Raw genomic sequence first — 27,554 nt, 5'->3', positions numbered from 1 at the left:
AGGACTGGATAGGTTACCCTGTCCAATTTCCAGGACTCAAGAGCTCGGAATTATCTTCCAAGCCCAGGGTTTTCTTCCAACAGACTGAAATGGCACAAAATTCCTGTTCCCACCTGGATCAGTCACTGGCGCTGGGCCGCCCTGGGCAGCAGGACCTTGGGTGAGAGCTCTCTGCAACTGGATCATCCCGGAAGAGGCTGACAACTGACGGCCCCTGCCAACTGCCTTCCCAGCAGCTGTGGCATCTTGAGGGAAATCAGGCCAGCACATCTCTGTATCCAGCACAACGCAACACATTTTGTAGACACACACACTTCATGAGCCCCGAAGTTCTCATTCTCCTCCGACCCCCACCTAAATTTCTGCGGGACTTCGTGATAGAATTGCCGTGCAGGCTGAAAGGGGGTGAAGAGCCCCCTCTAACGGACCTCCTGGTGCTCTGCAATGCTAAATTATTTTCTTTTCTTTTCTTTTTTTTTTTTTTTTTTTTTGAGACGAGGTTCGCTCTTGTTACCCAGGCTGGAAGTGCCATGGCGCGATCTCGGCTCACCGCAACCTCCGCCTCCTGGGTTCTGGCAATTCTCCTGCCTCAGCCTCCTGAGTAGCTGGGATTACAGGCACACGCCACCATGCCCAGCTAATTTTTTGTATTTTTAGTAGAGACGGGGTTTCACCATGTTGACCAGGATGGTCTCGATCTCTTGACCTCGTGATTCACCCGCCTTGGCCTCCCAAAGCGCTGGGATTACAGGCTTGAGCCACCGCGCCCGGCTGCTAAATTATTTTCCATCACAGACTATAGTAATCAAGTCAGCCCAAGCACACAAACGTGGTTAAGTGATGAAGCTGAATAAAACTTTCCTAAGGTGTCAATCACAAATTCCATCAACCATACTAAAGACTGATTTATCTTGCTCTTCTTTCTGGAGAAAATATTACAAGATTAATATCAATGAAGAAGCAGAGTATGCAATCAGAAATACATAGGGGGGAAAGGTGGGTTAATAAAAGTATTTTCCTGGATTTTGTGATGTGTATCGCATTTGTCAGCGTCTTTAAATGTCTCATTCGTTGAGACTTATTTTCTTCTAGATGAATATTCACCATCCTACCTCCTTCCGGGTTGGTAATTTGGAGTAGGCCCCTGCCCTCGAAACCCCGCCGGGATCCCAGGCGGGAGGGTGAGGAAGATGGCCCCCGCCCGGCGGCGACCGCCACAGCAAGTCACGCAGACATCTCCAGGCCGAACATGAATCCCACCGGATCTCGCGTTGCACCGAGGATTAATAAGCTCAACAGCTGTGCGGGAAACCACAACCTGCCGCGCGGCGGGAGACCCTCCCCTCCTTTCCGCCCGACTGGCTCCTTGAGGCGTGGCTGGACGCTCGGGCGCGGATTGGCCGGGAGGAGCGACGCAAATTTGTTTGAAAGGCCCAATCAGCGCCCCGCTTCTCCGCGTTAGCCAATAGAAAACCAAGAGGAAGGCAGGAAGGGCGGAGTCGCCTATTTGAGTTGCGGCGCTCTAGGCCCCGGAGTCCGGGTCGGCGCTGAGGTCGGTGTTGGGTAGGCTCCCGGGTCAGCTGCTCGGTCCGCTGTGCTCCTTGGAGGACGAGGGCATGGAAGACGAGCCGCTGTTGCAGAAGCTCAGAGCCAGTCGCCGCCGCTTCCAGAGGCGCATGCAGCGGCTGTTAGAGAAGGTGGGGCCCCCGAGGGTCCGCCAGGAGGGGAGGCCCTCGGGGCGGACTGAGTCTAGGAGGGGACGCAGAACGGGAAGGGGAGGGGGCTTTGGGGGCTCGGAGTGGGGAAGCGGAGAGAAGAGGGAGGCGGAGCTGGGGGCTCTGGGAGGGAAGAAGGAGGCACTGCCGAAGGCTTCGGAGGGGGAGGAGAGGGCCTCCGGAGCCGGGAATGGGAAAGCGGGACTGGGGCTCGGGTGCAGAGAAAAGGGCTTGGTGGGGCTGGGGGATCTTGAGAGGGACGAGCGAGGCGGGGTTGGGGGCTCCGCTGTAGAGACTGTGTTTGGGGCGCCCCAGACCAGACTAACAGCCTCTCGCGGGCTGGCGCCGCCTCTGCCAGGGTCTGGGGCTCCTCGTGGCCCTGGGACCTGACAGGAAGCCCTTTTCTCCCTCGCAGTACGACCAGCCCTTCGAGGACGCCCCGGTGGTGCAAATGGCCACGCTGACCTACGAGACGCCCCAAGGTAAGGATCATCCTCCCCTTCTGAGTGTTCGGGTGAAGAGTGTGAATGGAGTAGTTGAAATCCTTTCCCTGCTCTATTATGAAGTAGACATTGTTCACTTAATAGGAACCAAAACATCGGTGCCCTTAAACCTGCGAATTAATTGAATTACTTATTAAAGCAATTCCTGAAAAGACAGGTGCCTGCCTCCTGGTTCACATGCCTCTGCCTTGCCGGGTTGGCATCCCCGCTGGCCACCTCCCCACCGTGGTAGCTTGGGCCAGTTGCTTAGCTGGACTGGTCTCAGTGTCCTCATCTGTGAAATGGGAAGGATGACGACAGTAACATCTCCTAGGTGTGGGTGTTGTGACAGTTACTCTGCAACTCTGGGAACAGGACACTCACATGACTTGTTTGCCCTGTTTAGCTTGGAGTAGCAACTGTCTTCCACGAAGCTCCAAGTACTTGAACAGGGAGAAGAAGGCAGTCCGTTAAATCAGACTGAAATCGTATGGGTTCTTTTTGGTAAATTAGCCGGTGACGCTTTGCACTGCCTGGGGTCAATTCTTCCCATATAGCTTTATAACTAGCTCATTACAACTTAATGAAAACAAACCTCAGAGCAAGTTCTATGTTGTAGTAAACAGGCACAAAAGGTTCACAAGATCTGCTCCTTGAATTAAAAGAAATCCTACCTTTCTGCCTTTATAGCCAATCCAGGCACACCTGGGGTGAAAAGTTTACACAGGCAGAAACTAAAATATTCCAGTGGCAGTTCTCTGTGTAACGTGTAAATTGCCCTTAGAAAGCATTCACTCTGTATATCGGATATAGAGATTGCCTGCAAAAAGTGCTAACTCTATATATGGTATGTAGATTGCCCTCTCTATATATTTTAGGGACAGTCATTGTCATATATATGTTCCTTGTTTACATTTGACTTTTTGGGCTAATGATATAATTTAATAAGCCACTGCCTAGTAGGTGGGAGATTTCCATGAATGACAAATTTGCCTTAACAACCTGAAACTTTACCAAGATGAACAACAGCAGGGTATCAGAAATGGCTTGGTTTTAATATTGTACCTTTTTATTCGCCTGTCACTGTGGCTTCAGGTGAATACAGACTGAGCAGAAATTCAGCATTCAGGATTATTTAAATGGTCGTTTTTCTTTCTTTTCTTCAGGATTGAGAATTTGGGGTGGAAGACTAATAAAGGAAAGAAATGAAGGAGAGATCCAGGTAGCAAACGTGAAATTTTATTGCCAAATAACCTTGCTGTGGAGGGGGCTTGATGTGGATACAGGTGTGGGTGTACCCAACCTTGGAGGCTATGGAGAGGCCACCAGGGAGCACTTTTTCTCATCTTGACTACACTCTTTCTGTTTTTAAGGATTTACTTAGAAGCGTTTTTGCTGTTGCTTGTCCAGTGCAAGGAGGCACTGTGTAATGTTTGGCCTTTTTTGTCACCCTGTGTTTCCTGTGTCACAGGCTGAGGGGCTCTGATAACACGCGTGCAGGGGCTGGGCCAGCCCCAGCTGGCCACGGTGCCATCCCAGCGAGGGGCTCACTCTGTTGAGACCTTACAGAAAAGACCAAATCCAGTTCCTTCTAGAGAAAAAAAAATGCCTCCCTTCCTCTTTTGAAAGCGGAGGAAGAGAGACAAGGGAGGTGCGGTGTGGAGGATCACACATCTTTCCCTCTGCGTTTTTCTACCTTCCAAAGACCTGAGTTTCCCCACCTAGTTGATCTGAAGGTGTTGCAGCTCTGAGACCCATTATTTTAGGGGAAGGTGCTGTTGGCACCTGCAGGGACACCCAGGAGCCCTTTTGCAAGGTTGTCTGGCATTCGATTAATCACTGCCTCTCAGATGCCACATGGTTCCTCCCTGTGGTCACAGGTCAAGGAACCTGTACCCAAGAATGAAAACATCAAGGTTAAGGTGACGTAATATTAACAACAAATTGGAAGTCAAATCTTCTTTATTAATTATTCTAGTGATAGAAATGTTAAAAGTACATCCAACTCCATAAATGAGCTGATTTATCTATGCAAAGATGGTCACTCGTGCTATTTTAGTACAATGTGATTTCCTATAACATTTTTATAAATGCATTTTTTTATCTCACTTTTCCAGTTAATATATATGGAGAACTCTTCATCAACTATTGTATAATTGTAAAATTATATAATTATTTTTTAAACTATGCTTTTTTAACTGATCTATTGATAGGCAATTCACTATTTGTGGCTTCCTTTATTATAAATAAGAGTTGGCACACTTTTTCCACAAAGGGCCAGATGGTACATATTTTAGGCTTTGCTGGCTATATGGTCTCTGTTATGACTACTCAGTTCTGTGTTGTAGGGGGATAGTGACCGAAAAAATATGTGAATGAGTATACATGGCTGTGTTCCAATAAAACTTTACTTATAAAGCCCCTGTTAGAAATGGTTCTCAGAGAAAATCCTGGTCCTTATCTTCTCCCAGTACTGATATGCACCATTTTCAGTAGATGCTGAGAAGTAGGATTAAAGGATATATGCTGTTTTAATTATACATAATAGAGATGTCCACTCATCATTTGAAGATTTATTTAGGTTTTTGCTTAAAATGTAGGAGGACCCCTACCTGGATCTTCAGAATCTTCAGACCCTTTCTTGGGATTAGGCGGAAACTGGGTGTAGTCTGAGATTCCAGCAGGAATATCTCTGACTTCACTGTAATTGCTGTTGGTGACAGTGCCCGGATCCGCCTTCACCTTTTCCCAGACAACTTGGTGTTCCTGCTGCCCTGGAGCCTGCGGGAGGCAGTGGGCCCTACCAGGCCAGGCACTGAGCTGTGCTAGTTTGATTATAGCACATGCTTGGGCTCTCCTTGTAGCTATCAGAGCTGCCAGGTGGTTTGGGGTTGGTGTAGATCATCTGCTTCTCTGTGATTCTCAAAGCAGGTTCTGCCTCAGACACAGCCACAAAACAACCCTGCAAACACTAGCTTACATGATGGTTTCACTGGAAGCAAAGGTTCTGATATTCTGGAAGTGGGCTTCAGTTACCCTGTATTACTCATGGGTAACCCCAAGTCCCCTGAACCCTCAGAGTTGACACCTGAAGACCATCTCTAATGGTATAGGCCTCACCACCTTCTCACTACCCTGTTCTTATAAGGCTGGGTGGTTCCTAAAATATTAATATTTTAACCAGTCTGGTATCTTGAGTGCTTGAATTTTGCTAATGAGAACCCACCAGTACCATTTGCTGGGATTATTCATGCTAGAGAGCAGGCTCTGGAGAGCTGAAGCAGGCCTGCCCAGGAGTGTGGCCGCCTGCCCACCAGGTGTGAGCTCCTGGTGAGGACAAGCAGCTACCCTGTGAGTATAACTTAGGCTTAAACTGACTCCTCTCAGCCCTTTTTTTTTTTTTTTTTTTTTTTTTTTTTTTCAAGACAGTCTCACTCTGTTGTCCAGGCTGGAGTGCAGTGGCGTGTCTCAGCTCATTGCAACCTCCACCTCCCAGGTTCAGGCAATTCTTCTGTCTCAGCCTCCCGAGTAGCTAGGTTTACAGGTGCACGCTGCCATGCCTAGCTAATTTTTTATATTTTTAGTAGAGATGGGGTTTCATCATATTCCCCAGGCTGGTCTTGAACTCCTGAGCTCAGGTAATCCATCTGCCTCGGCCTCCCAGAGTGCTAGGATCACAGGCATGAGCCACCAAGCCGGCTGTCCTCCTGGCCTTAGGCCTTAATACTCCATCACATTCTTTAAAGATCACAGGAAGTCCCCCAGGGGCCACTGGACTATTTCTGTATTTTTTCTGATGACCTCAGGATAATTTTGTTCTGTTTCAGTTTGGTTTTTTGCTTGTCCCAGTCCCTATCATCCTTGGGCCAGTGTTAGGAGGTATGAGCTTATCTGCTTGCGCCTGGGCCCCAGACTTTCCCTGCTCCTTCCCTACCTTCCAAGTGGCTTTTTAAGTAGCAGCTTCCAGTGCAACCGAGTGAGCCTCAGCTTCCTCCTCTGCTCTTGAGTCCTCTCATAAAGGGGACATGCAGGGAGAAGAGAAGCCTTGTGGGAGGCTCCTGTTGTCACCCGCGTGAACAGAGGGATTGCAGGTTTGTGACTTTACCGTGACTGAAATGTGCTGTCACTCAAACAACCATGTCTTTATTAACTTCTGCACTCGGAGGACTCCCTCGTGAGGCCCATGGACAGGACAAATGGCTCGGTGCAAGCTGCAGCCCGGGCTCCTGAGCTTCCTTCGTACCGCACAGTCCTGGGAGCCGGTGAGTGTCCCCTTTGTCAGAGAACTGAGGGCAGGAAGGACCAGACCTGACATACCTGTTACAATAGCTGAAAGCCGAGATTCCTCCGTATTAAAAGTTTTTACTTTTTCTAAGGTATATCTTCAAAACTAGAATCGTGTTAAAGTATGCTGTTGATTCCTTCTGAGCTCTGCCCTGCCCACAGTTACATCTATTAGCCTGACATATAAATGGTACTCAGGTGATATTTCTTGAGTAAATAAACATGCTCCTCCATGTGAAAAATTAGTACCCAGAATTAAGATTTGCCCTTACAGGGTGGTGTTGTGAACGCTCACTTCTCCAGGGAAGCTTCCCGAGTCGTCTTCCTAGGAGGCTCCTTCCTTTCCCCCAGGTCAGCCACTGCCCAGCCCCATCCTGTTCTCTTTTCTTGGGAATCTGTCCCTCACCCCTTCCTTCAATCTTCAGCCTCTGTTCCCTGGATCCATCCATTGGTGTTTAGATGTGCCCAGACTCACCTTAGACACATCAGACCCTTCGTGGCTCTCCCCTGTCCTGGGCCCCTTCCTTTGTCCAGTTCTCTTTACAGCCAGAGTCAAATGACCTGCTCCATTTGCTGCCATGGGTTCCCTACCCCTCCAGCCCCGTGCATTCCTCTCTCAATTCCATTCTGGCTCCATCTCTAAAGCCCAACTCTGGGTGAGGTTTCTCACAACCCTGTTGCTAAATCCTGTTGGCAGTCTTTGGGTTTTGCCCTCTCCGTAGCATTTAAACCTTTTGGGCCTCTGTGGTCGCCTCCATCTTCTTCCTTCCCAGCCTGCAGTCTGCTCACCTCCCAGCCCTGCCGGGTGCCCTTTCTGGAGGATTTGTCTGAGCCGCCTTTGCCCCTTACCCGGGTGGAGCCATAGCTTCGCTGTATGCTGACTATAACCTCCAGCCAGAGCTCAACAGGGGGCGTGTTATTGCCTAGCAGCCCCTCTGCTTCAATACTTCATGTCCAAACTTGGCACAGCTAACACTCAGCCCGGCAGACAGGCTCCCCATCTTCTCTTCTGCACCTCAGTACAGGCCCCTACCATCTTCCCTCTAGTGTGAGCCAGAAACCTAGGGTCCTCTTCATCTCAGCCTCTGCCTCATTCCTCATGGCCAGGGCATCCCTGTCCTGTGCCTTGTGCCTCATGAGCTCTCATGTCCACCCTGAGCACCAGACCCCATCCCCACCCAGGTTCCCTCTGCCCTACTGACACACCTGTGAATGTGGTCCAGCCACTTCTCTGATGCAACACGTGGCTTCCCATTGCTTTTAGGGTAAAAGGCCAGAACCCAGAATGGGGCCTGAAGGCCCACCTGACCTGCCAACCTGGTCTCCTCACTGCCCCTGGGAAGCCCCTGGGTTCCTCTGTTTGTGGCGGTGAAACATATTTGTCACTAGCCTTTAAATGCCTGTCACCGGCCTTCTGGAACCTCTATCCACTCTGCCCAGCCCCTCCCCTGGCACCTTGCCTGCACCAACAGTTAGTGATGGGTGTTGAGTCACCCAGGGGAAGCTGGTGATCTTTCAGAGTAGAATTGGAAAGCTCTTCGTGAGGATACTTACCTGTGATGCTGTGTGGTTACTGCTGCTAACCCCGATTTTGACTCTAAATCCTTAGGTCCATGAATATCCCGCCTGCTTGAAATCACAGGAAATAGTTATTCGACAGCTATACTGCCCAGTATGGCACCCACCAGCCCCCTCAGGATGATACTTAAATTAGTTGAACATTAAATAAAATTTAAAATCTGTTTCTTCAGCCATAGTGGCCACATTACAGCTGTTCAGTGGCCCCGTGTGGCTAGTGGTGGGCCTGGGACAGCAGACGGAGAACTTCCATGGTCACTGTAAGTTCTGTTGGGCAGTGCTTGACTTGAACGTCTCAACTTCCAGGCTCGGAGGCCGTGGAAAGCTGGAGGTGGTGCAGAATCTGCCTTTCTTTACTCCATGGCCCCAGGCAGATTCCCATTCCAAGGGATTCTCTGCTTTAGTAAGAACCATGGACAGCCACAGATGACTCCAGTGGGTGCAACCTTGAAGCAGTGGGGATTTTTACTGTAGAACTTACTCGATGTGATATACCAAAGCCATCCTTGAGAGGAAAATGCACCCTTTCCTAAAAATCCTGATTGATATTTACTTGTTTGATTTTTTAGATTCAAAAAGCAGTGATGTTGACGTCACTTCAGACCAGGAAGAGTCAGTGGCTTGGGCCTTAGCAGTAAGTCCTGCCTTTAATAATGAATGGACAGAGGGGGTGCTTGGGGGCTCAGGGGTGGATTCATCAAAGCCCATGTGGCCTGGGGCGGGCAGCATTGCCTGCACCCTTCTGGAAATCCTCTCCTGAGGCTGGCTTTTGCTACTTCCAAGTCTTATGCTGTCCAGATTCCCTTAGGTGGTAAGACTCCTTTTCAGTCTAGCACTTGGCAGCCAATTCTACCCCCAGTGCAAGCCTGATTCCTGATGATTTTCACTCTGCAGATAAAGCTGTCAGTGTGGTTGACAGGGCACCATTTGCCTTGATGAGCACACGAGGGCTCTCGGTCTGCCCCACAGAGGCAGGGTCAAAAGAGAAGTGCTCTAGGAAGTATTTCCATGTCTGCCCTCAAAAGCCCCAAGTCACAGGGTTGCCTCATTGGGCGGCCATCACTAACCTAAACAGTAACTGTCATTTAAATGTCTGTTTCCTAGAGTACCCCAGGGTCATAGAAACCCCCATTTCCTTATAGGATGTGCCTCTTACCCTCCTTGGTTGGGATACATGAGAATTCACACAGAGCTTAACCTGCTTGAGCGTCTTTCCTGGCCCCCATGTCACCCCCTGTCACCTACAATAGCTGGTGCACAGTGTTCCTCTAAAATTGCTACTTTGGCACAGAGAGTTTCCCACGTACCCATGTGTGACTTTCAGTGACTAAGAAGAAAAAGGCAGTGGCCCGGGGGAGAAAGTGGGTGCTTACTGAGGGCTTATGTAGGGATTGGCAGCAAAGGGAAAGTGGGTGGGGCCAAGAGTCAAGAACCAAAGTGCCAGCCCCACTCTGCAAAGGATGGAGGGTGATGCCCTTCTCTTTCCAGTATCTGGCAAGAGAGGGGCAGGGCAGCCTCCTGAGCTGGAGCACTGAAGTTCTGTTTTTGTTTTTGATTTCTTTGGAATGGAGTCTTGCTCTGTCACCCAGGCTGGAGTGTAGTGGCACGATCTTGGGTCACTGCAACCTCTAACTCCTGAGTTCAAGCAGCTCTCCTGCCTCAGCCACTCAAGTAGCTGGGACTACAGGTGCCCACCATGCCCAGCTAGTAGATACAGGGTTTCACCACGTTGGCCAAGCTGGTCTTGAACTCTTGGCCTCAAGTGATTCACCCACCTCAACCTCCTAAAGTGCTGGGATTACAGGCATGAGCCACCAGGCCCAGCCAGGAGCACTGAATTTCTCATAAACTTACCAGTTTTACTACCAGTAGTTGAGTCCTGAGCTCACCTCAGAATATTCAGATGGTTATATATATTTTTTCTTGTCTAGAAATGCTGTCATAAACTTCTCCAGACTTGGTTTTATTTTGTTTTTTTTTTTTGTCTTTTTACATTCTTTTGGGTTATTAACACAGCAGGAGATGAAAAAGTGGCTCAAGAACAACATGGAGGGGAAAGTGACTTTGAGTAACATCATGTAAAGATTTGTACATTAGTGAGCTTGCCAGCTTGTCCAGAATCCAAAAGGTCCGAAGCTCTTAAAAATTCTGACTTCTCTTTTTTGATCAGCCTGCAGTGCCTCAAAGCCCTCTGAAAAATGAGTTAAGAAGGAAATACTTGACCCAAGTGGATATACTGCTACAAGGTGCAGAGTATTTTGAGGTAATCTGATTCCCAGTATTTGTTTTCATATAACACACTGAGGTACAGTGTTACCATACAGAACCCATAAAGAGCATTTGGAGTCATGATTTCCAAATTGTTTTATTCACATGCTGAGATACTTGCTCTTCTTGAATAAACACTCTAGGTCCCCCAGGGCAGCACCATCGGGAAGGTGGGAACCCTGGCAGAGGCATTCTGCCCACTGTCCTGGGGCAGCTCACAGAAAAAGGTAGTGGGGCAGCCAGGCATGGTGGCTCAGGTCTGTAATCCCAGCATTTTGGGAGGCCAAGGCAGATGGGTCACTTGAGTTCAGGAGTTCAAGACCAGCTTGGCCAACAGGGTGAAACCCCATCTCTACTAAAAATACAAACATTAGCCAAGTGTGGTGGCGAGCACTTGTAATCCCAGCTACTCTGGGGCAGGAGAATCACTTGAACCTGGGAGGTAGAAGGTGCAGTGAACCGAAATCGCACCATAGCACCCCAGCCAGGGAGACAGAGTAAGACTCTGTCACAAGAGAAAAAAGTCTGTGAGGGCCACATCTGGGCTCTTAAGAGCAGCCGCAGCCTCTGGACCGGGATTTGAAGTTGCTTAGTTAGGGAAGCAGTAGTCCCTGCCTTCCCTGGTATGACCAGGCTAGGATCAGCTGCAAGGTGAGGTGGCTGACCCTTGGCACCTGTCCTACCTGTTCAGAGGTCAGGGGATGTGATGGCATGAGAGGTGGGCACACTCACCCACTGCCCCCTCTCTTAAGGTCTGTACCCTCTATCATAGGATAAAGGACATTGCAACACCAAATACCTAGGAAGTACACATTGCAGAATAAAATTCATCTTCAGAAAAAAGCAGCAGTCTCACAGAGGTGCATCTGTTTTCTTTCCGTGCTGCTGACCAGTGGAAAGTCTGTATTTGAGGACCACTGACTTAGTGGATGTACCTGAATGCTTTTTCCTTTATTCCAAGGCAGCAAGTGGTGTCCTCTTGGTTGCTGTTTTGATCGGGGAACAGATTAGGGTTACGAGGGGCTCTATCGGGTCTTCCTTGTCCACCGTCCACCTGGCCTCTGGGTGTTCATGTGGTCCAGGTATAATGGTAGACAAAGCTACCAGCACCCCCAGGGTAAGAAGTAACTGGCAGATGAGTGCTGACTGTGGCTGGAAGCTATCCTGGAGACCACTTGGAGTGTCCAGATCTTACTAGGACACTTTTTCCTTCCACTGCCCGAAGCCCAGCTGGCCACTGTTGTCACGTTCACACACCTGTCAGCATGGCTATGCTAAGATGCACAGTCCATGTTGACAGGGAAGCAGCTCCTTACACCATCCTTGGGGATGTCACATTGTCAAGGGAGAACCCAGCTCCTTGTACCCAGTTGACACCTGGCAACTTTTTTGTTGTAACCACCGGCTCTGATTTCAGTATGCAGCTAACAGAGCTGGAAAGGATGCACGTGTGACTCTGCTCCCTTCACTGGCCTCACCCGCCATGCCTGCCCCTGGTGAGTGTGACACAGAAACTGTGAACTGTGCGTGTCTCCTTCACTTTCACTGGAGCTGCGTGGCCCCTCAGCGCTTCTCACACTGGGCGCACCATCATTTCCTGTCGTGTTTCATCAACGTAAATTGTTAGAGAGATGCTTGGATTTCATAGGAAGACGAAGATGTTTTAAAATGAGCTGTTTGCTCCTTTGCAAGTCTGCTCTTGATTCCAGCTTACTACTTTGAATAGTTTTGCATCTCCAGAAGCACAGGAGTAGTACGACGAGCAGCCTGCATGTGTTTCACAGTTAACATGTTACCATATTTGCTTTGTCACCCCCCACACACACACGTGCACACACAGTGTGTATTTATTTGCATTTGTGTACACATTTATCCCTAAATGCTTTACACATACCTCCAAGAATCGGGTCATTCTCCTTTGTGACTACAATACGCGTAACACATGCCAGAAATTGACCGCTGATAGAATACAGTCTTGCCCGTTGTGCCAGTGATGTCCTTTGCAGCCTTTCTGGTTTGTCTGACCGTTTCCAGACCCACTCAGGCTGGTGCCACTGGTGCATTTAGTCTCTCCCCATCGAGAGCAGCTCCTTCGTGGCCTTCTCTCCCTCGTGGCCACCTTTCATATTACTGTCTTTCTTGAGTAGTCCAGGCCAGTAGTTTTGCAGAATGTCCCTGAATTGGGACCTGATTGCTTCCTCGTGGTTAGGCTCATGTTAAACATTTTTGGCAGAACTACTACAGGGATGATGTGTCCTCAGAACATCTGGTCAGTCTGTCTCATTCTTGGTAACTTTGAGACTGGTTATTGAGTTAAAGTGAGACCTGCCCAGTTTCTCACTGCGACAGGCCCTTTTTCCTTGGGGTCATCTGCGTGTGATTCTTTGTGATCCCCTAGGAACCCTTTCTCTAAAAACTTCTCACCGAGTGATTTAGGAACCAGCACTGAGGATCACCTGAGTGATGGTTCCAGCCCAAGCCGTTTCTGTCTCTGCCATTCCTTGGCACATTCCAGTTGGCATTCCTCTATTCAAAAGAGCTATCTCCCCTGTGGTTCTCCCCCCTTCTTTTAGTACCCTCTTATGCCTTGATTTATTTTCATTTTTTTTTTTAGAATCAGTAGGAATTCATGGAGTCTTTTGTTCTTTAATTCACATGTTACAATCCATTGCCAGTATTCAAGTTGACGCTCAGGTAGCCCCAGATTTAGCTGGCAAGGAGCCCCTTTTAGGCGGGTTTTTGTGTCGTGTGATGCGACCCCATGCGCTTTCGAGCTCTTCACCCCTGCCCTGATGCCATATTTGCCTCTCCCAGTCACCACCAGCCTCAGTGACGTAACACGCGCTCATCTGGTCAATCATACAGCACAAAAGAACTCTGGGATTGCAGCACCTGCTACCACTCTTCTCAACAATCTAAACAAGCTTCAGAATTTCCAAGCAGCTCTTTTTATCCTTAGACAGTCTCTTTAAGAGGCAGACCTTCAAAATATTTAGATTCCTTTTTTCTCTTTCAGTTATCAGGTTAACATACAGGTTTATTTTTTCTGTTTGTATTCAATTTTAGGGTTTTTCCCCAGGAAGCATTTAATATGATCAAAAGTCAGAGCTCTATGAAGAGGTTTGTTTGGAGGTCTTATGCCCCACACATCTCTGTAGTGAACACTGTCGTCATTTTTCAGTTTCTAATTAGCTTTTGAAAAGGCATCCATCTTCTAAACAGCCCAGAGGGAAAGGAAGGCATGTTTGGGAAATGTGCGATGGAGAGTAGGAATCAAATTTTGATAGCAAAAGAGAAATCTCTGAGAAGAGTCTACTCCTACACATTTGTGGTGTTTTTGTTTCTACTATTGCTTAAAAAAAAAAACGCAGTCCTGATCCAGTCTTAAGTTCTGTCCTCTGTACACACGGATGGTTTAGAATGGTAGCACGCCTTTACTTTATGTGTGTCTTTTCTCCCAGGAAACTGCCATTGTGTCTCCGGAAAGAGTCCTGGTGACCCAGCGAAACCAGCGCCATCTCCCAGAGAATGGGGTCCTTCGCATACTTCCTCCACAGACATGGCCTTAGTACCTAGAAATGACAGCCTCTCCCTACAAGAGATCAGTGGCAGCAGCTTCTCAAGCAGCCAGCCCTTTGAAGACGATGGCATTTGTGACGTGACCATCAGTGACCTGTACGCGGGGATGCTGCATTCCATGAGCCGGCTGTTGAGCACAAAGCCGTCGAGCATCATCTCCACTAAAACCTTCATCATGCAAAACTGGAACTCCAGGAAGAGGCACAGATGTAAGAGCAGGATGAACAAAACGTACTGCAAAGGAGGCAGGCGTTCTCAGAGGAGCCCCAAGGAGAGCTTCGTAACCTGCTCTGAGCCTGTGAAAGAGACAGGAGCATTAAGAGACTGCAAGAACTCACTAGATGTTTCTTGCCGTAAGACAGGTTTAAAATTGGAAAAAGCTTTTCTTGAAGTCAACAAGCCCCAAATCCGTAAGTTACATCTGAGTTGGAAGGAGCTGAAAGTGACACCCTCGAAGTATTCTTCCTTGACTTATTTTAGCTCCAGTGCAACGCACAATCTTGATAAGGAAAATAGATTTTGGAAATTAAAATGGTTAATTTCTCCCGTAAAAATAGTTTCCAAACCAAGAATACGACAGGGCCTTGGAGAGAACCATCAGAGGGAGATTGAAATCCGATTTGATCAGCTTCATCAGGAATATTGCCTGAGTCCCAGGAGCCAGCCTCGCCGGATGGGCCTCCTGGACTCCTGGGCCGTGAACTTGTACAGAGGGGGTCCTGTGAGCCCAGGTGGCCTTCAGGGCTTAGAAACCCGCAGGCTGAGTTTACCTTCCAGCAAAGCAAAAGCAAGAAGTTTAAGTGAGACTTTTGAAAACCTGGGCAAAAGTTGTCTGGAAGCAGGTAGGTACCTGCCCAAGAGCAAGTCCTCTTCGTCATTTCCAGAGACCAACATCCCAGCTCGCACGCAGCAGACGTCTGATCTTCATGTTCAAGGAAACCATTCTGGAATAGTTAGAAAGTCATTGTCGCCCAGCAAAACTCTTTCAGTCCCAGATAAAGAAGTGCGAGTCCGTGGAAGGAATCGTTACGATGAAATAAAGGAAGAATTTGACAAGCTTCATCAGCAGTATTGTCCCAAATCCCCTGGGCAGATGAAGGTGCCTTTATGTGTTGGAGTCTCTCCAGATGAAGCGAGTGCGGAAGTTGGGTATCGAGCAGACGGCTTTTCAGAAAAATTAAATCCAGACCCTCGCTTCCAGGGTTTCTGGAAGTTGCCGTCATCACCCCTGGGGTGCAGAAAAAGTCCACTGGGCTCAACTGCAACTGAGGCTCATTCATCTACGTGTGTTGCTTGTGCCACCAGGAGGGACCATCAGTTCCCTGCGAAAAGACCCAGGTTATCAGACCCTCAGGGCTCCGGATACCAGGCCGATGCCCGGGGTGCCTCAGGTGGGGTGGGCAACGCTGTCAGACCAGGAGAGCAGGGCAGCTCTTCACAGCCCAACTCAGAAGAGAGGAAGGTGCGTTTCTGTTGGTTGAATGTGGTGTCCCACGTGAGTGACCACTCTTTCAATAGACGCTTTTTATTTTATGGGAGGATCCTTTGTGCCACTTTTAGTAAATCTCAACCGAATTCTTACCTAAGTGTTCGTTTTCCAAGCATTCTAAACACTTTTCCTTCCTGTAAAATCAGTGTCTATATCAAGGATGTTTTCCTGTGTTAGGTGCATCGAGGTGGAGCACCTTCCCATTTCACACACTTCCCATTCGCGTGCATTCAGAGGTTTTTCCACAAATCCTCACGTACTACATGTGATTCATCTTTGTCAAACCTTCCTTTCTAACCTCGTCATCTGACACACTCAGAAAATAGCTGTTGTAAGGTGAAACTGATCTAAAGTGACTGACTTCCTGTCTACTTCTGGACTCCTGGTAGGGACAGAGCAAGAGTGGCCTGGGAGAGCCACAAGCAGTTTTCTCACAGGTGGGAGGGGCGCCCTGCAGTTCATCTCAGTGCTCCCTGTTCAGATTTCTGCACCTCGTTTTGCAGCTTAATTTGTGCGAATCATGTCGGCTAGAGTTGTGGTCTAGGTGTGCCGTTTGATTTTCGGGGCAGGGAGGTGTTAGTGGGGGCCGTCAGTGTGGGCAGGTACCTTCGTTGCATGAAGGGCTGGACTCCCCAGCACAGCTGCTCTGTTTGTACAGCCAGGATCTGGGGGATGTGACTCTTAACTCAGTGCCACACCTCACCCCAGGCTGACGGGACTTGACTGTGGGTTCGACTTGGCCAGTTTCTTTCGGTTTTGTCTGTTTGTGGTTCCAGCAGGTGAGGCGGTGTCTCCAGTATCCTCCTCCCGTTGTACCTGACGCTGGTGATGTGCCTTTTCTCTGAGATCATTTGGGTGGACGCTGCCTGCCATAAATGTCCCATTTTCTGTTTCTCCCCCCGGGGGCTCACCTGGCCTGCGAACTGCCCATCCAGCTCAGAACCAAGGTCTGGTATGCCTTGTTCCTTCAGTGGCGCCTGCCGTCGAAGCCTGCTCATGACAGACCACACTCTCAGACCACCAGCAGCCTCCTGTGGCCTAAGCTGTCTGCTGCCTTTCTCACTGTCACTGTCTTCCCAATGCCCTGGGACTGCTCCAGGGTCTGCCATAGGACAACCCTTCCCTTTCCTTCCAAGGGAGCTTTTGCCGGCATTCTCTCCCCTTTCCAGCTCTTTGCTATTGCATCCCCAGACTCCACCCACTGCTCAGCTGCCTGCTCTCTCCAGGTGACCCACACCCTCCCAGGGGGTGCAGACAGTGGGTGCTGTGGTGGGGTGCTGTCTGGACATGGGCCATTCTTGTAGGTTAGCAGCACAAGGTAGAAACCTTTTGGCTCCGGCTCCTTGGCTTAGTTCTAGAAGCTCCCAGCTTTGGTTAAGTCATTTCCCTGTATAAAGTCATACTGGCTGAGCTAACCAGAAGCAGATGAAACAAGGCTCGTTGTCATTTGTCTTCCCAGTTGAGGACGGATGAATGTAAGTGTTCGGGTATTGGGAAAGGTTTCTCTCTGCCGGGCCCCAGCTAGGGTCAGGGGCACTGTGTGGGCAGGACCCCCGGAGCTCCTTCCCTGTCAGTGCATGGCTGACAGCAGAGTCTCTCCCTCAGGTCTTGGTCTGCAACTGCTTGCCTGATGCCCCGCTCCTGTGCCCACTTGGCATTTTCACACCAAACCACAGGCCAGGTACTTTCAGCCACAGGTAGTAAAGCCGTTGAGAATCTCAGCCGCATCTTCATGGCACGGAGGCTGCTTTGAGAGCGAAGCTTATGCGTTCTGTTTAACAGATGACCTCTCAGGATTCTCAGTTGAAAGGGGAGCATTACACCAAAAACAACTCCTGGCCAAGTGAGCGATCTGAGGTTTCTCCAGGCCTCCCACACATCAGAGCTCCTGTGCTCTGCTCGCCCTGCTTGTCTAAACCTAACTACGTTTTCTCAGAGAGTGCCCCAGCTCTTCTTTTACCGTCGTCCTGCCCCTGAGATTCCGTCTTGTGCCTTTCACCGAGTTCCATAACCTGCTGGCACCATACCAGTCGCCTGAGGTCCACTTTCCATGTATGATGTCCTGCCCCAGTGCTCCGTGCAGAGGCTCCTGTCTTGCTCTTTCATCTGCTCAGCCTAAAGGGCTTTCTTCCAGTCCAGCCACACAGGAGGGGCCTCAGCCTTGCAGAGAATGGTATGAGGTTGTATTGCTATGGGGCTGGAGAGGGACCGTCCTGAGGACTCAGCCCCTGAGGACCCCAGCAGGGCCCTCCTCCCAGCATCCCTGGAATTTGATAGCAAGTCCAATCGTGAACACCTCAGGTTTCATTTTAAACCACAATTTAAACATATTTAACTGGTTTCCTATGTTTTTCTGCTTTTCCTGCTTAAATGATAAATTTCTTAAGGAAAAAGACCAACTCTTCATGAGCTGCAACTGCAGAAGGAGTTTTTATGCCTAACATCTGAGGCTGTCTGTGTGCCAGGCCACGTTGAACAGTTTTACGCCTTTTCTTCTTTAATCCCCACCAGAACCCCTTGATTAAGTAGATTCTGTCCAGTAGGCAGCCTCTCCCTCTTTTTAATAGATAAGAAGTAGCTTGAGTCTTGAACTCCTGAATTCACCTGTGCAGCAGTGCTACCTGGGCCAGGGTGTGAGATGTGGACTTCTCCACCAGCTTGTGCTGTCTTGGGGCAGTATGTGGGATGGGGTGGGGGGATCGCCTTTACATTTTTGTTGTTTCTCTAACATAACTTATTTACTTAATGTAATGCCGTTTTCTGTAAGTATTTTTATATATACAGTGGAATAAGTAGAAAACAGTTAACCTTTCAGTGGCTAGCGTTGGGAATTCTAGTAGAATTTTGCTAACGTCATTTTCTTTGTCTTTTTTTTCCCTAGAGGAAAGAACACGTCTTAGAGGATGGAAAAGAAAAGTGGCATTGCGCTAGAAAACTTCCAAGCTAAAAGTCTGTAGCTGGGTATCGTGGAGTGTTACTTCTCTTCTCCCTTGCTCTCTGCTTCTATTTTTGTTCTGTTTTTAATTCTTGAGACACTGTGAGGAGTTGGTTGACTTCTCTGCCCTTAAAGCAATTGTTAGTGAAACTGGCTCCATCAGAGATGAGCCTCCAGTTCTTGCTGTAGAAATTATGTGAATAAAGTTGCTCACTTAGAATTTTTAGGGGACCCTTCGATAGGCCTCTTTTCTCATGTGTTCTTTTTTAAATTAGACGTGTCCAGAGAATCCTCCCTTCTGTTTCCCATTTCATTAGGGAATATGGTTTGCTTGTGAAACCTGAGTTTGAGCCCTGCATGCAATGACCCTTGAAGAAAAATCAACAGTCGTGGTGGCCCTAGACACTCCAGCAGCCACAGCGCCATGGCTCCTCGTGATTCTTACTGGAGCCGTTGCTGACAGGATATCATGGTGGCGTTTTTGTAATGAAATAGTACACATATTCAGAATACACTGGTGAAACTCATGCTGGAATAGTTAATCCATTGCCATGTGTGTTTTGGGTTGCTTTTTAATGAAAGGTTTAAAATGAGATTGAATTACACATTTTTCATTCTTGCCTGCCTCCCCAGGCAATGGCTCTCTTGCTGTTGGCAGGTATCACCCCCCACCCCCACCCCGCCCCATATCCCATCTCCCTACGTCTTACGTTGGGACCATGTTACCTGTATGTGTGTGTGTGCGTTCAGGCTGCCGTAGCAAAATGCTGAAGACCAGGTGGCTTAAACAGTAGAAATTTATTTTCTCACAGTTTTGAAAGACTCAAAGTTCGAGACAAGGGAGCCAGCATTGTTGGGCTCCAGCAAGGACTCTAACTGGCTGGCAGAAAGCTGTCTTGTTGCTCTGTCCCCACAAGCTGGAGAGAGCAAGGTGTCTGGTGTCTTAGGAGGGCACTAATCCCATCATAAGAGCCCCTCACTCATGACCTTATGCATAAATTACCCAGTCGTGGGTATTCTGTTTTAGCAACGCTAAACCTGCTAAGGCAGATAACTTCCTCCTTTTTCCGGCTTCTGCTGTTACAAGAAAAACTGCCATACTCTCAGGATCAAAAATACTGTGCTGTCTTAAATTTTGCTCTCTCCAGTTAGGTCTGTAAACCATCTGGAAGAGTCCCTGCACACACATGAAGGGAGAGCCAGTTGTTCAGATGTACAGCTGCCTCCTTGGACTGTGTTGAGTGGCGAGCCCTCCCCACTGCAGCAGTGATGTTCAAGCTTGTTTAGCCACAGTGCTCTTCATCACTTGGCAGGAAATCACTTCACATTTGCTCCATGGGAGGCACAAAACGGTTTGAAGACCGCTGGAATGGGTGGGTTCTGGGGCAGCATAGCGGCTCTCTCCTGTTGATGGCACCCCTGACGGTAAATTCCTTCGGCAGTTATACTGGGAACGGTTTGGAAGTCCTGGTTTACCTGCTCTGGGGACACCTAGCCTATTCTGATGGCCCGAGCATAGGAAAAGCCTTCCCCACACGCCCTCTCTTCCTCTACATGTTCTTAGACATGGGGCTAACGTCCCCTTTTTGATCAGGAGCCAGATTATGTTCCAGGCTTCACTGGGCTCCGGTTCCAACAGTCCAAACTTGGTAACTTTAAGCCTCAAAGGGAAGGATGAGGGTGGACCTAGAATACATGTCAGTTCCTCCATGCAGCCTCCCTGGATTGCCTCCACACTTGATGCACCCCCACCCTCCGGTGCCACTGCAGCACTTCTACCCCGGCTGCAGTCCTCCCTCTGATGTGTGTTGTGGTCAGGTGTCTTTCCCTTTAAGAAGGGTCCCTGGAGGCAGACTGGACATGCTAGGCCTCCCCCCGCTGCTCAGCACAGTGCCTGGCACACTGTCAGCCTGTGAACTGGGGGTGAACTACGAGTGAAGACACAAAGCTCGTTTCCAACCCTTTGAGCCAAGGGTCAGTCAGACACGTACTGGTGGGGGCGGGGGTGAATCGGAAATGAAGTGGCTCGTTAAGGCTGAAGTTCCCTTTGCCTGGTCCTGGTTCTGGACTATCCCCACCTTACAGTCAAGCCTGCACTCCGATGGCAGTGGAGGTTTATTTCAATGGAAGAAAGAAAAGGAGAGTAATTAGTTCACAATGTTTTTCCTACAAACTAAACTTCTTACAAACGACATTGATAAGGGCTTGCATTTGGCCCTAAGAAGACAGTTTACATCTTATGTTTGGACCACCCAGGACATTCCTTTGGGTGAAGCCAGAAGCCTGTGCTGACTACAGCTATCCGGGACTTTGAGCGTCTCCAGGGCTGCCCGCCTGACCTCAGGATCCGGGTCCAGCTGTAGTTCCTGGAGGGCTGAGAGGGAACACAAAGAGGGAAGGCTTAGGCCCCTCCCAGTCAGGACCACGTGGGCAGCGATTGCAGGTGAGGGCACAGGTGGGCAGGGGCAGACGGAGAAGCTCCTACGTGGGAAACCAGAAGACTGCAGGTGGAGCTCTTTGCACACACATCGCAGCTCTCAGGGCTTCGGTGGCCACCCTCACAGGGACAGAAATCGCCCACAGAACCTGATAGCAACATCAGGGCAGAAGCATTTCATAAGACGCTATGAATGGGAAAAACAGCCCGGGGATGAATAGCTGTTCTGGAAAGGCCTCCCAGCTGCATTTCTCTCTTCCTGGTTACACTCCCACCCCCAAAAACCCCACAGCAAAGGGTCCTCTGGCTCTTCCCTTGAACCTGTTTCTCTAAGCTCCCCTAGTGAGTTGGTGAGTCATGGACTCGAGATATAACACTCCGCTACTTACAATTCTGCAATGCTGGGATGTCCAGCTTTTTCAGATGATGTGTAGACATCTGCTTCATAATAATTCCTGAAACGATAGCCAAAGAAATGCTCATCACACAAATATGAGGTCAGCAGACAAGTCGTTCTGTGGCCCTCCCTGTAAGATACTTGGTTTATTTTATGAGAACACTGATGAAGGATTTTGTTGAGCCCAGATTGGCAAGAAGGAAGCCGAAATCAAAGCAGGATAGAAGGCACAGTGCAGGACTTAGACCTGAGCTCCGGCCCCTGCTCTGCCACATGCCTCCCTTCCATGACCCATCCTCCCCCGAGTCCCAGGGTGGACCAGATGGCTTTCAAAGTCCATCTTGAGCCAGGAAGATACCCGTCTGCTCACCTGCCAAGTTGCAAGCTGCGATTCTGATCCTTGACAAGCTATTTTTAACAGAGACCATCGTTTCTAGAAAGAAGCTGTAAAGAACAGCTGGCTTTTTCTGAGACTGCAAAAAGCAAGTGACACACACAGCTTTGGAGGATGAGACCCTGACAATGGGCTGTCATTCACCAAGAGTGTCCCATCACCAAGAGGTATTAGAGAGGGCAAGTGACCATTCCAACATCACACAGCAGATGAGTAGCTGGCCAGTGAAGGACCATCGGCCCCTGTCGCATTTACATATCACGTCTGACCCGAGAACCTGTGATGTCCAGCACGGTAGCCACAAGCCACATGTAACCCTGGAGCACTTCCAGTGTGGCTGGTCTGAATTAAGTGTAAAGTGCCCCTGGGTTTTAAGATGGTACCCCCAAAGTTGTGAAATATCACAGTAATAGTTTTTTATATTGATTACATGGGGAAATGGTCATGTTTTAGTTTTCTGGGTGAAATGAAATACATAAAATTTGTTTCGCCTCTGCTCTTTTCTGGATGTGCCTACTAAAAGAAACTCAGGCAGCTGAAATAGGCACGTGGCTTGCATTCTACCTCTGCTGCAGTGCTGGCCTCGACATTGCACGTGTAGAAGGTAAAGGTAGGGCCCCGAGAAAGCAAGCTGTGGCAACTCAACCACCCCAACTCCAAGCCCATGTGTGGCCACCTGGGACGGACTGGTTCCTCTTTGGCTTTCTCACCAGGATGGAACACATGGTTGTCTGGAAAACAGTCATCTTGTCATCGGTAGTGGTATCACATGGCCGTGAGGGACACTGCAGGGACTTCCAGCCCCAGAAGTGTACACACTGAAACATGGTAGCCATACAGGCCTGCAGGGACACAGGACGGCAGAAGAGACATCAGCCAGGCCAGAGTGGTTTCCAGGAGGGGTGAGGCCAGCAGGAAGTCAGAGGGCAGCCCTGGAAAATCCTCACCAAGCCAAAGAAGGGCAGGGCTGGTGGCTCCTGGGAGGCCACCTGGGACCTGAGCCCCTCCAGCTTGAACATGACTGCATGTGCATTTATAAAAGGCCACTTGGGGGCAGATGCAGCCCCACCTGTCACCTCAGCCAGCACCTTCATGCCCTCAGCATCCCCGCCTGCGACCCAGCCCTCAATGGGATCAGAGGTGGGAGCCTGGCTTGAGCAGGCAGGACGGGGCACATGTCCTTACCTCCCAGGCCCAGTCCACCAGCTCCTGCCTTGTAGCCAAGCCTGCGGGCTCCAGCTCTGGAGACATCAGGGCAGGAAGACAAAATGCTCCCGCCTCAGTAGCCCTTCCCTCACTCTTGGTCACCCTTGCTGGGTGTACCCCAGTTCCTTCCCTGAAGCTCCCCCAACCCCACTGGACAGCTGTCGATAAAACATGGAATAACAGTGTGGGCTGAAGACAGAGGGTGGTGAGGACCGGCAAGGAAAAGGAGCCTCTGAGCGGTGACACTGTGCCCAGGGTTGCCAGGGACCCTTTGGCAGAGCCGGGAAGCTGGGCTGGTGTGTGCAAAGCCCAGGTCTAGAGAGCATGCCTCTCAATACCCCTCACTGCCTGTAACAGCCACCTGGAAACAGCAGCCCCCACAGTGATGGGTTGAGGGAACTTGTCCTGTGACCCAGAGCTGGAGTCTAAGGCACCTGCTGAAAAGGGCCATTGGGTTTCTTTCGTGTGGGGCCAGCTGCATCCCAAGGCTTGGGCAAGGGCAGAACCTCCCCAAATCAGCCACCTCCCCACCTCCCGACCCCACCCTCCGAGTCTGTAGAAGAGACTAGGGAGAGAAGAGGGCGGTCAAGCTCATGGGCTGTGCAGGGAGTGAGGAACCCGCCATCAGTGACTGCTGCTGTCCCCAGCCAGCCAGGGTTAGTCTGAGAGGCACCAGCTCAATAAGAAGACTCATTTGCTAACAAATCCATCTCTCCCTCTCCCTCCTCCTGCCCCAAAGCAAAAGAGGAGCTGGGCCTCGGAGATGAAGAAGCCAGGCCCGCCCCCAACACATACTCTTAGCTGCCCCCAACGTGGGCCTGCCCCACAGGATCAGGGAGTGGACAGGACCGCTTTGGGGTATTTTAAGTTCTAATACCCAAAAGTGACCTGCCAGTTACAGAATCTGCTAGAAGAAAGGGTTTGGGCAGAGAAGGGCTACAGGCAGCCACCACCCCGTGTCCCCTGACATGGGCTGAGACTGCCTAGTGATAGTCTCTAGTGGCTGTGCAGGTCATCTCAGATGGCCTCTCTTCTCAGCCTGTGTGAGGGACGAAGGGTAGTGGGGATCTCCAGGATCTCCGAGAAAACCAACTGAGGCAGAGAAAGCCTACAGCTTACTGAGCCAGCAGACCCAAGGATCTGTTTCCTTGAGGGACAGTGGACCCCAGACTAGGACAAAAAGCCCAGGGCATGTCTTACTTGGGGTGAGTCGGAGCAGGGGTCCTGGGAGTGCAGCATGAGGGGGATCCAGGCCTTCTTCACCTTCCCTTTGAAGAAATGCTTCTTGGACATCCCGACCACCCTTGCCAGCTTCCCAAAGAGTACGAAGGCTTTCAGACGCAGCAGCTTGCTCTCCTGTGGCCGGGATGGACACGGGCTGACCTGTGGGCAGCAGGAAGCCCGTTGAAACCCCAGCTGTTCCCTGAGGAAAACCCAGTGCCTTGGCCCCTGCAGAGCCTTCTGGATCATTCCGTCAGGGTGGAGTCTCTCCTTCCGCAGGAATCACGTAGCCCTCGGGGCTGGGCATTGCTCTGGTCTTTGTGCCCACCTCTTCCCTGGGTGAGGGCTTGTGCAGGATCCAAGTGCACAGCCCTGCCTGGGAGAGGCCCAGCGTGACGCAGGTGCCCTGGGGGTATTCGTAGGTGCAAGGAATAAAAGGGGAACACCCTTCCCCCTTAGCAGGGCTGCAGGGACCCAGGAGCCCTCACTCGACAGCACTGATTCTCTGGAACTTAGAAGAAAACCTTTCATTTCACAAGATCCCATGATCAGCCAGTCGCTACACTGGTGCCCAGCAGGATCCTTGGCTCTTTCCGCTCTAGAGCCCACCTCTTCCTTGGGGTCTGAGAAATGCCCACTCCTTCACCAAGCGAGTTCAGGGAGGCTCTCATCCGGACTCACGTTGTCAAAGAAGATCCTGCACTGCTCAGAGATGGCATCAAAAAAGGACCCCACATCCCGTTCTCGGAGCTCTGCCAGGATCTTGGTCAGGGCGTTTATAGCCTCAGCAGTCACACTGGTGCTCGTGGGCTCCCTTGGGGGACTAGGCACTTCTCCAGCAATACCTTCCGGTACTGCTTCACCTGGAGGGGCACGGGCAACCCTCACCCTGCACCCTCACTCCAAGGCTGACTGAAGCCCCCAGCCTGCACTGTCAGCTCCGGGGACCTGGGCCCAGGGACAGGTGCACACAGTACCTTCATGGGGGCGCCCAGGGCCATGTTGCCAAGGGCACGCAGGACAGCACCCGCAGGGCCTCATCCTCCTTCTGGTCGGCCCCCTTCTCCAGCAGCACCACCGCCGGCTTCAGCAGCTTCTCCTGGTACAGAACCAGGTCGCTCATGAACTGGAAGGGAGGAGATGTGGCAGTTATCCCCGGGGCAGGCTCTTTGTCAGCAGCAATGATGCAGCGGGACACGGGAGGAGAGGTCATGCAGATTGGTGGCTCTGTGAGCAGGAGAGGCCCTGAGAACCTCTGCTTCCTTGTCTATAAAAAGGGGATGATGCTAGTAACTGCCTCAGAGTCTTTGTGGGGACTTAACAAGGAAATATGTGAGGAATTCTAGATAAGTGGCACCTATATGTATATATTCATTCATTATGTTTCAGATAGCATAATAGCCACTGTCAAATGCAAGAGCCACACCCACCTACATCTGAACAGAAATGCACAAAAGGCATGAATTTCACTCACTCAGGTGAGTTACTATCAGCCTAGTACTCCAAGTGCCAAAACCTCAGGCCTTTGAGAACTCCCTGATATGCGTGTGTGTGCATGTGTGTGTGCATGTGTATGTACATGCATGTGCACGTGTGTGCATGTAAGAACCTGAGTATGTTTGAAAGAGGCCTGAAAAGAAAACTGAACACCAAATTGGTGAGTCCAAGGACAGGAGAAGTGAGAGTCTACTGACTGTTCCTACATCCAGCTCCTTATCCCCCATCAGGCGCAGCTGCTCTAAGCTCCCAAATGTTTTGTCTCCACCTCAGTCCACCTCCAGCCACCCCAGACACCAACACCGGCAATCACAGGCGCTTCCTACAGCACTTGGGTTTATTTAAACATTTACTAAGCACCTATTCAGGGCCAGGCAGAGCAGTGAATACAACTATCACCACCTACTTTAAACGCTCTTCAGGGTAAACTCCTGGAGAGTAAACCCCCTACACGATTGTTACCAAGCATTAAAAAATCATGTAGAATCCAGCCCCACTGAATTTGAAGAATTTGAATAGCTTGTTTCTTAAAAGCTGAACCTAATTTTTTTCTTTTAAAAAATGTTTAATTTTAGTTCCGGGGTACACGTGCAGGAAGTGCAGGTTACATAGGTAGACATGTGTCACAGTGGTTTGCTACACCTATCAACCCATAACGGAGGTATTAAGCCCAGCACGCATTAGCTATTTTCCCTAATGCTCTCCCTTTCCCCACAGGCCGCCACCCGCAACAGGCCCCAGTGTGTGTTGGTTCCTCCCTGTGTCCACATGATCTCGTTGTTCAGCTCCCACTTATAAGTGAGAACATGCGGTGTTTGATTTTTCTGTTCCTGCATTACTTTGCTGAGGATAATGACTTCCAGCTTCATCCATGTCCCTGCAAAGGACATGATCTCATTCCTTTTCATGACTGCATAGTATTCCATGGTGTGTATGCACCATGTTTTCTTTATCCAGTGGATCATTGATGGGCATTTGGGATGATTTCATGTCATTGTCACTGTGAAAAGTGCTGCAATGAACATATGCGTGCACATATCTTTGTAATAGAATGATTGATATTCCTTTGGGTATATGCCTAGTAATGGGATTGCTGGGTCAAATGGTATTTCTGGTTCTAGATCCTTGAGGAATCACCACACTGTCTTCCACAACGGCTGAACTAATTTACACTCCCACCAGCGGTGTAAAAGCGTTCCTATTTCTCTGCAACCTTGCCAGCATCTATTGTTTCCTACTTTTTAATAATGGCCATTCTGACTGGCATGATATGGTATCTCATGGTGGTTTTGATTTGCATTTCTCTAATGATCAGTGATGTTTAGCTTTTTTACATATGTTTTTTGGCCGCATAATGTCTTCTTTTGAGAAGTGTCGGTTCAGGTCCTTTGCCTTCTTTTTAATGGGGTTTTGTTGTTTTGTTCTTGTTGTTGTAAATTTGTTTGAGTTCCTTGTAGATTCTGGATATTAGACCTTTGTTGAATGGATAAATTGCGAAGATTTTCTCCCACTCTGTAGGTTGCCTGTTCACTCCGATGATAGTTTCTTTTGCTGTGCAGAAGCTCTTTAGTTTAATTAGACCCCAACCGTCAATTTTTGCTTTTGTTGCAATTGCTTTTGGTGATTTCATCATGAAATCTTTGTCCATGCCCATGTCCTGAATGTTACTGCCTAGATTTTGTCCTAAGGTTTTTATAGTTTTGGGTTTTACATTTAAGTCTTTAATCCATCTTGAGTTAATTTTTCTGTATAAGGTGTGAGGAAGGGGCCTGCATTCAATTTTCTGCAAATGGATAGCCAGTTCTCCCAGCACCATTTATTAAATAGGACTCCTTTCTCCATTGCTTGTTTTTGTCAGGTTTGTTGAAGATCAGATGATTATAGATGAGCAATTTTATTTCTGAGTTCTCCGTCTGTTCCATTGGTCTATGTGTCTGTTATTGTACCAGTACTATGCTGTTTTGGTTACTGTAGCCTTACAGGATAGTTTGAAGTCCAGTAGGGTGTTGCCTCCAGCTTTGTTCTTTTTGCTTAGGATTGTCTTTGCTATATAGACTGAATTCTACAAGAAA

At 49.5% G+C, this 27,554-nt stretch overlaps 2 protein-coding genes across 3 annotated transcripts in view; one reads left to right on the top strand and one right to left on the bottom strand.

Annotated features, from left to right (window-relative positions):
* Positions 1-1,538: 1,538 nt before the first annotated feature.
* HJURP (Holliday junction recognition protein) lies at positions 1,539-18,567 on the top strand. Of its 2 annotated transcripts, none has more exons than XM_008999730.5 (9): positions 1,539-1,697; positions 2,131-2,197; positions 3,364-3,419; positions 6,363-6,459; positions 8,629-8,693; positions 10,230-10,322; positions 11,745-11,823; positions 13,789-15,368; positions 18,277-18,567. In XM_008999730.5, the coding sequence occupies exons 1-9, from the start codon at positions 1,617-1,619 to the stop codon at positions 18,340-18,342; spliced, it is 2,184 nt and encodes a 727-aa protein (XP_008997978.2). In that variant the 5' UTR covers positions 1,539-1,616; the 3' UTR covers positions 18,343-18,567. The 2 variants fall into 2 exon arrangements, with proteins under 2 accessions (XP_008997978.2, XP_078184983.1); XM_078328857.1 differs by having other exon boundaries at positions 13,789-15,401.
* A 1,857-nt stretch (positions 18,568-20,424) lies between these two features.
* Positions 20,425-27,554, bottom strand: part of MROH2A (maestro heat like repeat family member 2A) — a 61,440-nt gene continuing 54,310 nt past the window's right edge. The window contains 9 exon segments of the mRNA XM_054258167.2: positions 20,425-20,704; positions 21,157-21,222; positions 21,535-21,637; positions 22,269-22,400; positions 23,965-24,120; positions 24,667-24,809; positions 24,812-24,848; positions 24,963-25,006; positions 25,009-25,111. Of these exon segments, the coding sequence (XP_054114142.2) occupies positions 20,568-20,704; positions 21,157-21,222; positions 21,535-21,637; positions 22,269-22,400; positions 23,965-24,120; positions 24,667-24,809; positions 24,812-24,848; positions 24,963-25,006; positions 25,009-25,111 (921 nt within the window). The 3' untranslated portion in view covers positions 20,425-20,567.

This window comes from Callithrix jacchus, chromosome 6, assembly GCF_049354715.1.
Source record: "Callithrix jacchus isolate 240 chromosome 6, calJac240_pri, whole genome shotgun sequence".
NCBI lineage: Eukaryota > Metazoa > Chordata > Mammalia > Primates > Cebidae > Callithrix > Callithrix jacchus.
This window is presented reverse-complemented; position numbering and strand designations above follow the sequence as displayed.